Here is a 16,510-nt window from a genome sequence, read left to right as displayed (position 1 = left end):
GGTTTTGAAAATGTACTTTTAAAAATATTTAGGATTTCGAGAATAGATTTTTTTTAAAAAAATTAGGTTTCAAGAATGGATTTTTTTTTTTTTTTTTTTTTAAATTAGGGTTTAGAGGATAAGTTCTTTTTTTTTTTTTTTTTAAATTTGGGTTCAAGATGAATTTTTTTTCCTTAAAATGAAAAAAAAAATCATTCTCAAAACCCTAAATCTTATTAAAAAAATCCAATCCCGAAACCTTAAAATTAAAAAAAAAAAAAATCCATTCCCGAACGCTAATTTAAAAAAAAAAAATCCATCTCGAAATCCTAAATTTAAAAAAAAAAAAAATCCATTCTTGAAACCCTAATTTAAAAAAAAATCCACTTTTGAAAACCTATTTTTTTTTTTTTTTTAAAAATCCATTGAAACACTAACTTTTTTTAAAAATCCATTCTACCCTAATTTAACAAAAAACATAATCCATTTGGAAACCCTAAATAAAATAATTCATTCCAAACCCGAATTTTTTAAAAAATCCACTCTTGAAACCCTAATTTTTTTTAAAAATATATTCTCGAAATCCTATCTTTTTTAAACAATCCATCTCAAAACCCTAAATTATTTTTAAAAAGTACATTGTTGAAACCCTAATTTTTATACAAAAATAGAATTTTCAAACCAATTTTTTTTTTTTTTTTTTTTGAAAACAAGTTTTTTTAGCAAAGATATTTGCTAAGAAAACCTTTGAAAAAATTCAGTGATTCTAACATAATGAGATCCTTTACAAGTGGAAACATAAAAAAAAAGGATGAATAGGGCATTTGGACTTTGGCTGGTTTTGACCATAACATTTTTTGAGACGTCTGTGCACGTTATTTACCCTCAACAGAGGATAAATGGTGAGGAAAATGCTCCAAAAAAAAATCCTCTATTGGTCACATATTTTCGGCTATGTGGCTTTTCAGCTCATTTTGGTCACATATTTTTTAGATATTCAAGTACGTTATCTTGCTCATGTTAGCAAAGAATAGATGGTGAGAAAGAATCATTGGTTTTTTCTTCAAAATCTCTCTTTGCTGAGGTTAGGTAAATAACGTCCTTGAGCGTTTGGAAAATTTGTGGCCAAAACAACAGCTAAAATAGACATAGCCTCCTCTTCCTCCCATTTTTGGGCTTTGTAATGATACTATATGGGAGAATTGTGGAATTTTTTCAAGAGTTTTAGGGTCAAATCAATCCCCATTTTGAGGTTAGGTAGATAACGTGCCAGAGTGTCTTGAAAATCTACCGCCAAAACCAGCCAAAAAGCAACAGCCCTTGTTCCCCATATTTTTTCATGTTTTCAGCCTATAATGGATCTTGATTATGAAGGAATCGTGAATTTTCTTTTGTTGCATTTTCTTCACCATCTATCCCCGCAAAGATTAGGTAGATAACATGCCTAGCATCTTTAAAATTTGTGGCCAAAACAAGACAAAAAGCCACTCATAGCTCTCTATTCCCCCACTTTTTTGGTGTTCCAGCCCGTAATAGATATTTATTAGGGGAGTATAATGAATTTTTTTCCAAGCATTTTCTTCACCAGCTCCTTGGCTGATGTAGCTAGTTATTTTGCCTAAGCATCTCGAAAATTTGAGGTCAAAATGAGCCAAAAAGCCACTATCCCTTGTTACCCCTTTTTCTTTTCTTGGCCTGTAATGGATCTCAATTGTAGAGAATGTGAGATTATTTTCGTTGTGTATTCTTCACCATCTATCCTTTACTAAGGTGAGGTAGATAATATGCTCAAGTATATCGGAAATTTGTGGCCAAAAAGAGCTGAAAAACTATAGTACCTTATTCCTTTTTTTTTTTTTTTTTTTTTTTTTTGGGTTTTTTGAGCAGTAATAGATCTCAATTTTGGAAGAATTGTGGTTATTTTGGAGTTTTTTCCTTCCCATCTATCCTCCAGTGAGGTGAGGTAGATTGATATTTTTCTTAATTTCATCAACTTCATCCGATTTGGTTTTCTGTTTTCTTCTTTGCAGAAGATGTTTCTTCCTCTAAAGACAAATCTTTGAACAAAAAGTCAAGCACCAATCTTCTAATATTCATAATTCATTACAATGTCAATTTCGTTTTCTTAATCCAGCTACAATACCGTCATTCCTTCATATATATATAAACTAGAATAACGTTCTTGACATATTATTCTGAATCAAATATTGATATTGATATTGATAATTATGATATTAAGATTAGTTGATCTTAAAACGGATTGATACCATAACATTTCCCTTTGACTCAATATCGAACAAGCTTAAAATGTTAAGTTGGAATTTGGAAGTGGTTAATAATGTGATATGTAACAATGGAGACAAAATTTTTTTTATCACAAGACAGATTTTCCCTTCACAAGATTCCATTAACAGCATTTGGAATTTAGCTAAAATTAATATACCCTTCTGCCTTCTGCCCTTTCGTCTTATCTTCATTTACTTAAACCCCTTGAATAATTTTTATCTAGATATTCAAATTATATATATAGATAGTAAACGGTCAACCATACATAATGAAGAATAACACCCTCAAATATAAGTTTCAAGAAGACGGAGATGTTTAGGTCATTTTCAGTTTATATTTTGTTTAGGTCATTAATTATCATAAATAGTTTCTTATGAACTGAAATTATTAGCATGAAATGAGGTGAATCACCATCGCGGAGACACTTATTAGGCCATTTAAATGCATGTACACTAAACATTAGCAACAATAATAAAAAGCATAATGTAATTAATATAGTTACTTTTCAATTTCTCATCATCACAACTCCGATATGGGTATTGGCAGTTGTCGCTCCAATTCTAGGCACAATCCTAAAGTGGAAAATAATCCGTTCGGCCCGACCCATGCCAGGTTATGCAAAAAGGCAGGCCGGGCCTAACCCGACGGCCCCCTCTTATTTAGAAGGGTTGGCCCAGCTCGCCTGCCACCCTAACCCGATCGGTTTTGAAGCGGCCAAGCTGGCCCATGTTTTTTTTTAATTTTTTTTGTTTTATGTAATTGTTTTTAGCTAACTTTTCAAATTCAATATTTAATTAAATTAATTTTTTTTGTTAACATTCAAATATTAATTCAATTTTAATACAATTAAATTGTATATAAGAAAAATTAATTATTCATTTATCAAAAAATAAAATAAGAATAAGAAAATACATAATTTGCCTCGTTAAAAACCTTACAAGAAAACCCATTAGGACAAAACTTGTAAGGAAAAAATGTGCAATAATTGACAATTAATTTACAGCTACAAAGTTTAATTTACAAAAGAATTAATTTGGGGGTTGACTAGGACCTCCCTCATCCGTATCATCTAATTACAAAATTGAAATATTTTATTAAAGTATCGTCGACAACCTCGTATTGATCATAATGGTGCCCCGTTCCCAATCTCGAAGACATGTGAGGATTTTAATCATTTTTTGTGAAACTTTAGTCCTCCTTTCATTTAAAATTCTTCCACTTGCACTAAATGTTTGTTCGGATGAGATGATTGAGACGTGATAAGAGAAAACATCCAAGGCAAGTCTTGATAATACTGGAAAAATACTTTTTCTGGTTTTCCAATATTCTAAGACATCAAAGTTGACTTTTTGTTGTGGATCTGTTGGTAGCACGTCGAGGGTTCCCAAATATTAGTGAAGCTCAGTACTCTGTAGCTGCATGGAGGGCAATACATTCGTTGTTGATGCTTCTGAAGAGGAGGCTGTTCTTCGGGTTCGGGTCCTCTTCGGCCTATTAAGTGCACTCCAGGAGTCGAAGTCTTCATTTGTTTCTTCTGATGCTACTTCCTCGAGCATTTCACCTCTTTGTTGGTTCCAATACTTGTTTTTATATTGCAAATATAACTCTGCAAGACACTCTCTTATCTCTCCTAGTGGATTGACATATGTTTCATTTTGTAAATTTTTACTTAATGCGTCTAAACCATTTTCTAAATGCGCTAATTTAATTTTAGGATCAAATATGACATCTAAACAATAAAAAAAAGGAATGAGTTTTCAATATTTTTTAAATTTTAATTCCATCACCTCTATTGATCTCGCTAAAATTTCATTGTTTCTATTTTTTTTTTAAATAAATCTAAATTTTTTATAATTATATGTTTTACCAATGGACTAGTAGGATAATACACACCAGAAAGTTGTAAAGTGGATTGATAAAAAAAATTTAAGAAAATAATGAAATTTTTTAGCTATATGTCAATCACTGTCTACCAAATAATGAGGACCTCTATTATTTGCTACAAAATAACTAATTAAATTTACATAACGTAAACATGAATCAAGCATTAAATAAGTACTATTCCATCTAACATGCATGTCTAATGCAAAAGTTATGTGAAACATATTTGATTTTATACAAACATCTTGAAATTCAGCATTTCTTCTATTACTACTAGTAATCTAAGCTAAAGAATCTCTAATTCTATCAATATTATTTCTAATTTTTTCATACCGCTTCTCACAATTAAATTAATAATGTGACATGCACAACGTTGGTGAAAAAACTTCAAATTGTCATAAAAAGGAAAATTTATTTTAAAAAAATCTATAGTTTTACTATTAGCACTTGCATTGATTATGAACAACATCATAATCTTTTAAAAGTTCAACAATTTTATTATAAATTTGTTGACCACTATGATCCACATCCATTAATCTAAATCCTAATAAAGATTTATTTAATTTACATTCGTTATCAAAATAATGACTAGTCACACAAATATAATATTGTTTAGCTCTATCACTCCAAATATCGACGGTTAGAGCCACACTAACATGACAACTATGTATTTTATTTTTTAATTCTAATTTCATTTTTTCAAACAATTTTATTAAATCATTTCTAGTTGCAGTTTTAGAATAACTTTTAAATTTCAGAAAAGATGAATTTTTAATAAATCTTTTAAAATATTTATCTTCAGCCATATTAATAGGTTGATCAGTTATAGCAATATATAAAGCTAATTGTTCCCTATATACATCAGAATTATAACGTCCAGTAGTACTCATATTAGTTATTTGAGTTTGATTGGTTTTTGTATTTCCATGTTGAGTAATATGTTTATTAGCATGTCTTTTTAAAGTACTAGTACCATTACTTGCATCAGCTTTATAAATATTTCCATAATACTTGAATCTTGCTTTCTTCATGTGAACTCCATTTTCTATCCCGTAAAACTTATCGAAATGCACCTAAACGTCTAATGTAGGTCTATCGTCGGTTTCCACTGCAGTTGATGAACCCACTTCTACTTGAGATTGAGTTGGACGAGGACGACGATTAGAACCGCCAGGAGCTGTAGCAGCATATGGCGAAAGGGAGGAAATATTATAAGGTTATCGGATTCTGAGAATGGGAAAGCAGGACTATTTGAATCTACTGCATTTATATTAGTAAATTCAGGAGGTCTAGGATAATTTCCTTTATCATCAAAATTGATGGGATGAAAATATCTATCCATTGTAGTTAAAAAAAAATTGGATATAGAAGAAATAAAAAAATTAAAGAAGGAGAATTGGAATTTGGAAATATGAATTGAAAATTACAAAAACTAAAAAAAATTAAAATGAGAGCAAATTGACAATAAAGAGAATAATTGAGAGATTTCAATAGAGAAAATGAGAGAATTTAAGATGTGAGAAAATATGAAAGTTTAAGCCCCATTTATAAAAAAAAATGGGAAAAGAAAATAACAAAAAAGATCTCTCCAATTGCTATAAAACAACTATATTTCAAGGGTAAAAAGGGTATTTGTCAAAAAAAATTTCTTTATTTATTTTTTAATTTTTTTCGTCCAACCTGCTAGGTTGGCGATTGCCAACCCTTGGGTCAACCTAGCGGGTTGGATGGGTTTTTAAAAAAAAAAAATATACAACATACGCGGGCCGGGTTGAACCCAGCCCTCTTTTAAGCAGTCTAGGTTGAACCTAGCTTGATGTGGGCTGAGTTAGGGTTGACCCCCTTGACCAGGCCTATTTGTTCCACCTCTACACACGTCTGACCAACAAACAGAAAATTGAAAATTACTGATATGAGGAACCTTGTATAATGTGCAGTTGTTAGGTATTGCATTATTTCCTTTGTTTCTCATAGCTTAAATACGACGACTGTCCCAAGAATAATGATATGAAACGCAAAAAGATAATGAAGAAACCTTTAGTAGTCTCTGATTGAACACATAAGTTTACAAAAATAACCAGTGGTGGATTATTAAAGAAATGTCTCTAGAAAATGATTACTTATAGTATGTCAATCAAAACTATCAAATAAACAGTAAAAAACCAGAAGCACAAATACAAAGTCAAAGACTGAAAATGAATACTTGTGGAGTGCCATCCAGAAGCAGAATAACCACGGATAGTCTTGGATTTTGAAAGACATACTTCCGCATCCCATTAATGTGACAACTTTGTGAACATTTTTTTTTTCTTTCATCTTTTTTTCTTTTTTTCTTCTTCTCCATTTTTTCCCTTTCTTTCTCTTTTTTTTTTTTTTTTTTTTTTTTTTTTTTTTTTTTTTTTTTTTTTTTTTTTATGAAGAAACTTATACATATCAACAACTGTTTCTGAGATAGACAATCACATGCTTACATTGCAACATTAGAAGCCTTCTTCTTCATGGAATCATTAAACAATTGATTTATGCCTACACAACATTAGAAGCCTTATTCTTCTTGGAAGACATTAATCTGATATATAACTATAATTATAATCATAGTAAAAATGCTTATGGAATCAACAAAATTGTTGAATGAAAAAACACTAAGCTTTACTGGAAGTAGAGATTTAAAATCAGGAATCAACAAAATTGTTGAAAGGAAAAACACTGAGTTGTACTAGAAGCAGAAATTTAAAATCAATTTTCTAAATTCACTTACAGTTCGGGCTGGAAAAAGAAAATCGAAAACCGAACCGAACAGAAAAATCAGACTAAAAAATCGATTTTTCAAATATCGGTTTTTAAAAATAATTAAACCGAATTTCTGGTTCGGTTAATGGTTTAAGGATAATATTAAACCGGTTTTGAAAAAAAAAAAAAAATATCCCTTATTCAACAACTCCCCCCCTCTTTTTTTCTTGGTATTGGCTGTGTAGACCTGTAGTCTGCTACTCTGCTTCTCTACGCATTTTCTTGGGTTTGGTTCTCTACACAAATACTTTTTTTTCTTTCTTCTTCTTCTTTCTCCTTTCACTGCTTTCTCTTTCTTTTTTCAGTTTTTCTTCACATTTTCGTCTTCTTCTCTTCCTCTCCTTCACCAATTTCTCTTTCTTTTTCGTCTTCTTCTCTTCGTCTCCTTCTCCACTTTTCCTTTTCTTTTTCGTCTTCTTCTCCTTTCACTTTTCTGTTTTTTTTTCTTTTTTGTCTTCTCCATTTCTTCACTTTCACTACTTTTTTGTTTAGATTTGGATAAGAAGCGAGAAGAGAACACCACTTTAGCCTTCTTCTTCTTCATCATTTGGTAAAGCATAATTTTAATTCAAGTAAAAAAAAAATTAGAAAAAAAAATGGGCCATGTGACCGAATTGGGCCGAAAAAAGTAGCCCATAATTCATAATTGGGCTAAAAAATGCAGGCCAATATTTAACCGGTTTAAAAAAACCGGTTAACCGAACCGAATTTTCGGTTCGAACCGGTTTTTAACTAAAACTGGACTTGTTTCGGTTCAATTATTTTTTTGAACCGAAAATTGGTTCGGTTCAAGTTTTCGGTTAACCGGTTTTTTCCACCCTTACTTGTAGTTGCACTTTCACTTTCTCGTTTCTCTTCTTCTGTCTTTTCTTCTCTACGAACACGTTTATCTGCACCTCTTTCTTTCTTCATTTAAATCTTCTCTTGTTATTTAAAATTGGGCTTATGGGCTCTTAGCCCCATATGCGGTTTTACTATCATAATAGACGTTATAAGTCTGTTAAAAATAAATATAATTTAATTTATTTAATTGCTTCTATTATTGTTATAAACAGTGATAAAACAGAAATTACGATCATAGACCATACTTCATACAACCTCGCTTGTTAAACTACAATTTAGTTTGGAAAGGGAAGGGGAAAGGGAATAGGAACAGGAACAGGAACGGGAGTTGGAATAAGAGTGCGAATAGGAAAGGGAAAGTGAATAGCAAAGGGAGTGGGCAAGGGAAAGGGAAGGGAATGGGAACGGGAATCGGAGTTGGAATGGGCAAGGGAATGGGAAGGGGAATGGGAACAAGAGTTGGAATGGGAAAGGAAAGGGAATGGGAACAAGAATGGGCAAGGGGATGAGAATGGGAACGGGAATGGCAGCGGCAATGATAATAGGAATGGGAATGGGAATAGTCATAGGAACTAGAATAAGAACAATAATTGGAATAGGAATAGGAACCCAGAAAGAGAATAGATACTGGAACGAGAATGCAAACCGGAATAGAAATAGAAACTAGAACAAAAACAGGAATAGGAATAGAAATAGAAACTAGAATAGGGATAGGGATAGGGATAGGAATAGGAGCAGAAATTGGAATAGGAACAATAATTGGGATAGGAATAGAATAGGCTGGGGTGAGAATAGGATAAACTATAATAGGAATAAGAGGAACTAGAAGGGAATTGGGATAGGAAATAGAATAAGAATAAAAAGGTATTTACACCTGTCATTCGGAACAATTTACACCCGAAGCATAAGAATAATAAGACTATAACAGAACAACTTACACCTGAAGCATTTGGAAACTGTATTTTATATGAAAACAACCATGATGCTCTGAATAGTAGATCAACCAGATTCTTGCATGCAGAAGCAACATCATGATGCTCTCTCCGCATCATTTTTTTGCTACTTGTACCTGAAAAGGTAAAACTTCTCAGCTTCTTCTATTTTTTCCTATAAGAAAAGAGTATGGACAAAATTTTGTATAAAATAGCAAATGTATATATAACTTGTTTACATCTGTAAAAATTAATTATTTAATAGCATTTTTCTGTTGACAAAATAAACTTTACTTGCATATTACAGATCAAAGAACCATCCTCAATTTTGCTCAACCCAATTATTTTGTAAGCTTGATTGAACTGAATGATTTCTTGCCAGAATTTGTAACCAACTTTGTGGCCGCAGACCAAATCAAATCAGATTTACACTGGGAAATTATTTTAAAATTTCATTTCTGTCATAAAAAGAAGCCTAAAGCAAAAGCAGAATTCTTCATAAATAGAAATGTATTTTCTTTTTGTTGAATTCCTAAGATAAGAATGTGAAAACTTAGGAGTTATCTAGGCATTATCTAGTTTTAAAAATTTAAAAGTTAGGATAATCCTAACTTAGGGTTATAAAGATATCTAGAGTTAGTCTATAACTAGAGATGAATGATATGTATTTTTTTAAAAGTGAATAAGTTTTTCCTCTATTTTCATGGTATCAGAGCTAGGTTCTCTGGCCTTAGTAATTGATGGTTAAAACAGCCATGACTGGTGGCAGGGAGGGTAGGAGCCTAAGTCCACCACATGTTCGACAAATTCCTTCTTTAGATCTGAGATCTGGACAAACAAGAGTCCAACCTCAGTTAAATGATAATAATTCATTCAAATTAGTGTTCACAAATTGAATGGAAAAAATTATATCCCATGGTCTCAAACTATGAAGTTGATGGTTCGAGGTAGAGGAAAATTGGGTTACTTGACTGGAGCAGTCAAAGCTCCAAAGGAAGATGATCCAGCATATGAGAAGTGGGATGCTGAGAACAGTACAATAATGGTCTGGTTGATCAATTCCACGGAGGAGGAGATAGGTCGGCTCTATTTGTTTCTTCCCACTACAAAAGATATTTGGGAAATAGCAAAAGAAACATATTCATACATGAGGAATTCAACACAGATATTTGAAATCAAATCAAGGTTGAGAGAGACCAAACAAGGTAACATGTCTGTAACCCAATATTATAGTGTATTGGCTAAGTTGTGGCAAGAGTTGGATTTATTCTACGAGGCAAATTGGAGTTGCTCTCAAGACAATATAAAGTATACTAAGATGTTGGAAAAGGAGAGAGTGTTTGAGTTCCTTGTAGGGTTGAATAAGGAACTAGATGAAGTGAGAGGTAGGGTTTTGGGAAAAGAATCCTTACTTTCTATTCGTGAAGTGTTTGTAGAAGTAAGAAGAGAAGAAAGCATAAGGAAAGTGATGATGGGAGATTCAGCATAAACTAGCAGTTTGGGTACACAGCCAGAATCAGAATCCTCAGCACTTGTTTGCAAGGGTTAGGAGACACATACCAATCTTAATGGAGATAAAAAATTGCTGAGAAGAGGAGAGAAAATCTAGTGTGAATATTTTCATCGGCCAAAGCATACTAAGGCTACCTGCTGGAAACTACATGGCAAACCATCAAATTGGAAGACAAATAAACCTAATGGTAAAGGATTTCATGCTGGTGTGGAGGAAATACATCTCTGAAAGTTGAGGATCATCCAAGGCCTGTACCATTCAGCAAAGAGCAGTTAGAACACCTACATGAGTTGTTTAGTCAGTCCAGTTCTGGTTCTTTTGGTTCTTCAAGTCATTCATGTTCATTTTTTGAGACTGGTGGGTCAGTCTAGTGAACTTGCCTACAACAAGCACCCATGTGTTGCACCAGGTTGTCACCAAATAACCTTGACAAGTAAGATCAGTCACTACCTTTCGACAAGGTCGTTTAACACTATGATAGCCTTACCGTATTGTTTGTGCCCTTACTTCAGAATAATACCAGGGCTACGAACGTTTCTAGAATAGCCACCTTATGTGCTCATAGGTTCTTACTATCAAGATTTGAAACACTTGATACCCTCGTCATGGTTCTACCATTCTAAGCACATATATAAATACATACAATGATGATTTACGCGATATAGAATAAAATGCCTTTTATTGATCAATGAACATTATTACAAAGAGTCAATTCTACAATAATTGATTGGCTTTAGGGCATCTACTCTAACAAGAGGAGAAGACTTGATGATGATGATGATGATGATGATGATAATGATAGGGGTATCAAAATAGAATGCCCAAATTTGAAGGTAGTCTAGACCCTAATGATTTTCTTGATTGGTTGAATGATATTGAAAGAGTACTTGAGTTCAAGGGGTATTCAGATAAGAAGAAATGAAAGGTAGCTATTCTTAAGTTCAAGGGATATGCTTCCTTATAATGGGAAAACACTAGAAAGAAAAGAGAAAGAGAGGGGAAAACTAGAGTAAGGTCATGGGATAAATTGAAAAGGATGTTGAAAAAGAGATTCTTGCCCGATAATTACAAGTAAGATCTCTACTTAAGTTTGTACAATCTTAAGCAAGAAGATAGGAAAGTAGAGGAGTATATAAGGGAGTTTGAGGGCTTTATGATGAGAAGTGATATTCTGGAGGAAATGGAGCAAACTATCACTAGATTCTTAGGAGGTTTACAAAGAGAGATAGCTTGCAAGGTGGAATTACAACTTTATCATTCCTTGGGAGATGTGTGCAAGCTAGCCAACAAGGTTGAGAAGCAACTCCAAGGCTTGAAACTTTTGGCCCCAAAGCCATAATTAAAGGGGAGCAATTCCTACAAAGGGTCTCCATCCTATTCCAAACCCTATGTCAACTTTAACAAAGACAAAGGCAAAGATATAGTGAATGAAGTAGACAAGGAGAAGCCATGGTTTATGGCTCAAGGAGGCACCTAAGGGGATTTGAAGGAAAAGAAATGCTTCAAATGTCATGGCTATGGACAGTTCCAAGCCAATTGTCCCAACAAGAGAGTAATGTCAATCAAAGAGATACAAGAGATTGAAGAGGCTATCTAAGAAAAAGAGAGTGAAAGGGAAGAATTTGAGAGTGGTGAAGAGATTGTTGAAGAAGCTGATGTTGGTGATGCATTAATTTTGAAAAGGGTTTTGCATACACAAGTTGATTCCACCGAAGAACAAAGGGGAAACTTGTTCCAAACCCGTTACACTATCAAAGGAAAGGTATGTTTGGTTATTGTGTTTAGTGGGAGTTGTACCAATGTAGCCTCCACCACCCTTGTTGCGAAATTGAAGCTTCCCACCCAAAACCATTGCCACTTATACAAGCTACAATGGTTAAGCAATGGAAGCACCGTAAGTGTTACCAAGCAAGTTGTAGTGCCCTTTTCCATAGGTAAGAGATATGTGGATAAAGTAGTGTGTGATGTGATACCAATGGATGCTTGTAATTTGTTGCTAGGGAGGCCTTGGCAATATGATAGGGAGGTTGTCCATGATGGAAGGAAGAACACTTACACCTTTAGGTTCAACAAGAAAACCATCACCTTAAACCCTTTACCACCCCAACAAACACTTCCCACATCTATACCACCCAAAACTAAAAACTCACAAAAGAACATATTCCTTAATGGCAACCAAATAGAAAAGGTCATCATTAAACACAAACCCATCCTAGCCTTACTTATTACCGAGACAAAAGAAAGTGATGAGAGTGCACCCTATCCCTAGTCCAACCATTACTCCAAGAGTTTGAGGATGTTTTTTTGAATGAGTTACCACCCGAACTACCACCTTTGAGGGGAATAGAGCACCACATTGATTTGCTACCTGGGGCACCCTTACCAAACAAACTAGCCTATAGATGTAATCCGAAGGAGTCCAAGGAGTTGCAAAGGCAAGTGGATGAGCTAATTAGGCAAGAGTATGTGAGGGAGAGCATGAGTCCTTGTTCGGTTCCAGCCTTATTGGTGCCGAAAAAGGATGGGAGTTTTCGTATGTGTGTGGATAGTAAGGCCATCAACAACATCACAATCAAGTATAGGTACCCCATACCTAGGCTTGATGACATGCTTGATGAGTTGCATGGTTCTTGCATCTTCTCCAAGATTGATTTACGGAGTGGGTACCATCAAATCTGAATGAGAGAAGGGAATGAGTGGAAGACAACCTCCAAAAACAAATGAGGGCTTTTTGAGTGGATGGTTATGCCCTTTGGCCTTTCCAACACACCAAGTACCTTCATGAGATTGATGAACGAGGTACTTAAACCTTTTTTGGACAGATTTGTTGTTGTTTATTTTGATGATATATTGGTGTCTAGCCATAGTGAGTATAAAATAGAAACCATCTTAGGCAAGTGTTTGAAGTGTTAAGAAAACAAAAATTGTATACTAAGATGGAGAAGTGTAAGTTTTTCATGGAGAGGATAATCTTCCTAGGCTGTGTAGTTTCGGGGGAGGGTATAATGGTTGATCAATCAAAGGTAGATGCACTTAGGAGTTGGCCCGAACCTAAAACCATTAGTGAAGTAAGGAGTTTTCATGGTATAGCCTCATTTTATAGGAGATTTGTATCCAACTTTAGTATGCTTATGTCTCCCATCACCGAATGTTTAAAGAAAGGGAATCTTGAGTGGACAAAGGAGGCAAAAGATGCTTTTGAGGTGATTAAAAAGAAGCTTTGTGAAGCATCCATTCTAGCTATACCCGATTTCTCTAAGGTGTTTGAAGTGGAGTGTGATGCTAGTAGAGTTGGAATTGGGGTGGTCCTTACTCAAGATAAAAGGCTGTTAGCATATTTTAGTGAGAAGCTCAATGATTCTAGGAAGAGATATAGCACTATATGATAAGGAGTTTTATGCAATTATTAGACCCTTAGATCATTGGAGTCATTATTTAAGGCCTAGGCAATTTGTACTACATTCGGATCACCAAGCTCTCAAGTTTATTAATGGGCAAGATAAGTTGAATTCAAGGCATGCCGAATGAGTTGAATTCCTTCAATCCTTTTCATTTGTGTCCAAGTACAAACAAGGGAGCACTAATGTAGTGGTGGATGCATTGTCAAGAAGGTACTCCATCCTTTCCATTTTGGATGCAAGAGTACTTGGGTTTAGCATGATGAAAGAGCATTACAAACAAGATGAACAAATGGCCGAAATCATGGCTAAGTGTTCAAGGGGCAGTTTTGAAGATTATGTGGTTCAAGAGGGATTTTTGTTCAAGGGCAACAAGTTATGTTGCCTCAAGGAAGTTTTAGATAGTTGCTTGTGAGAGAGGTGCATGGAGGAAGGCTTGCAGGTCATTTTGGTTACCAAGACCTTGGAGATTCTTAAGGATCATTTCTTTTGGCCAAAAATGATTGGGGATGTCCAATCCATAGTGGAAAGATGGGAGGTTTATCTTAGAGCTAAAAGTCATTTCAAGTTGGGGATGTACAGTCCATTGCCCATTCCTAGCCAACCATGGGAAGACTTGAGCATGGACTGCATTGTGACATTGCTGAGAACCAAAAGAGGTGAAGATTCCATAATGATTATTGTTGATAAATTCTCTAAGATGGCACATTTTATTGCATGTAATAAAACCAATGATGCATCACATATGGCTAAATTATTCTTCAAAGAAATTGTGAGGTTCCATGGTGTGCCAAGTAGTATAGTGTCAGATAGGGATACTAAAATTCTTAGCCATTTTTGGAGATCTTTATGAAGTAGATTGGGTACCAAACTTTTGTTTAGTACTTCCCATCACCCCCAAACTGATGGTCAAACCGAAGTCACCAATAGAACCCTAGGAACCATCCTTAGGACCTTGGTGAGTAAGAGTTTGAAAGATTGGGACAACAAATTAGCCCATGCCGAATTTGCCTATAATCGGTCCCTTAGTGCTACCACTAACCATTCTCTATTTAAAGTTCTTTATGGCCTTAATCCTATCACTCCCATAGAACTTAGTGCCCTACCCTTTGATATCCAATTGAACCTTGATGCTAAAGAGAAGGCCAAGTCCATGAAAAAACTACATGAATCAATTAGGGCCCAAATAGCCAAGTCCAATAATGAAACCTACAGGAAAAGAGTCAACAAACATGGAAAACCCACCATTTTCCAACCGGGTGCCTTGTATGGGTTCATTTGAGAAATGAGAGGTTTCCTTCCAAGAAGAAAAGCAAGTTAGCACCTAGAGCCGATGGTCTCTTTGAAGTCCTTAGAAGAGTTAGGGATAATGCATATAAGATCAATTTACCCTCTGAATTTGGTACTGTCTCGGCTACTTTTAAAATTGGAACTTGTCTCCATACTTGGAGGATGGGGAACTTTCGGATTTGAGGACAAATCCTTCTCAACCTGATGAGGATGATGATAATCCAAACCATTTGTGTTCTTTACACATGCAAGATTGTTCATTGAAGATTCAAGAAGCCCAAGCCTTGAAAGGAGGACAACATTCGGCCCAAGCACTCAAGAAAGCTCACAAACTTGTCCAAGATGTGTTAAAGGTCCAAGACATGGCACAAACTCTTTTGTGTAGCCCAAACCATGGAGATCAAGTAGGGGGAAGCTTAATTGGCCCAAGCCCAATGTATGGATGTTATTTGATTCAATTTGGTGAAGGAAAATTAAGTAATACATAATTAGGGACATAGATCCTTAATTTAAGGAGTGGTTGTCCTTTGTAGTAAATGGGCATGGTTTGCAATTTGTAATTGAATGGTGGAGAATTAATCCTTAATATTTTTGTATAATATTTGTTAGGGCAATTCTCATGACTTGTAAAGCCTATATAAAGGTCACTCTTCCATAATATGAATTAGATAATGAATATTGCATGAATAGTGTTTTCCATAGAGAATTGTTTTTCTCTTTGAATTCCTTTACCCAAGGTTCGACCAAGCTTGGTGGTGGAATGATTTTTCAAGCTGGTGGAGTTCCTTTAAACTTGGATAATCCTTGGCCATCTATCTTGTAAGTTTCACATTTGGTTACCATTCATCTCATTTTTCGGGTTTGGCTTGTCTTGTTATGTTCCAAATTTGTGTTGTGTATTTCAAGTGGGATGAGAGTGTGTTGATTGGAATTGGATAAAAGGTGTTGCTCTAAGATTGACATAAGGTTTGTGTGTGCTTTTGGAGTTGTAACACAAGGTATGTAATTTTATTTATGCCCTAATACCCTTAGTTGGATTTCTTTGAAGTTACCTTAGACAAATGTGAAGAAAACTCCTTAACACTTCACTAGGGGTAAAATGGTCTTTTCACTCATAACTAGATGAAAAAGTGTGGATTGAAAGGAGGCAAAATAATGTGAAGAAGATAATAGAAATGAGGGTATTTTGGTAATTGACTAAAGGATATAGATGGGATTTCATAGAAACTGCAAGGGCAAAATGGGATACATGTGTATATTATTAGATATAAGGTTTCATTAGAAGAAACCCTAACCCATTTTCAGCCTTTGTACACGCCACCCTCACCCCTTTTTCTCTCGAATTTCTTCACCAAATCTCAAAGAGAATTCATAGGATTTGCTTGGATTTTTGTAGATTTTTAATCCTAAAGCATCCAAAGGTAAGATTCTAGCACAAGGTTGAAAAGAACCATGAAGAGGTGGTAGAAAATATTGATTGGAAGCATGTAAACAAGACATGCATATAAAGAGTTGGATTAATAGGATTAAAAAAATGCAAATAAATCATAAAAACATTATACCTTCTCCTCGTGCTTAGGTTTGATGAAGCCAAGATT

The 16,510-nt window shown here is 34.4% G+C and overlaps 1 protein-coding gene across 1 annotated transcript; it reads left to right on the top strand.

Annotated features, from left to right (window-relative positions):
- Window positions 1-13,160: 13,160 nt before the first annotated feature.
- On the top strand, window positions 13,161-13,610 carry LOC116114367 (uncharacterized mitochondrial protein AtMg00860-like). The gene has a single exon (XM_031400505.1). The coding sequence runs from the start codon at window positions 13,161-13,163 to the stop codon at window positions 13,608-13,610; it is 450 nt and encodes a 149-aa protein (XP_031256365.1).
- Window positions 13,611-16,510: the final 2,900 nt, after the last annotated feature.

Source organism: Pistacia vera, unplaced genomic scaffold, assembly GCF_008641045.1.
Source record: "Pistacia vera cultivar Batoury unplaced genomic scaffold, PisVer_v2 Contig71, whole genome shotgun sequence".
In the NCBI taxonomy this organism is placed as follows: domain Eukaryota; kingdom Viridiplantae; phylum Streptophyta; class Magnoliopsida; order Sapindales; family Anacardiaceae; genus Pistacia; species Pistacia vera.
This window is presented reverse-complemented; position numbering and strand designations above follow the sequence as displayed.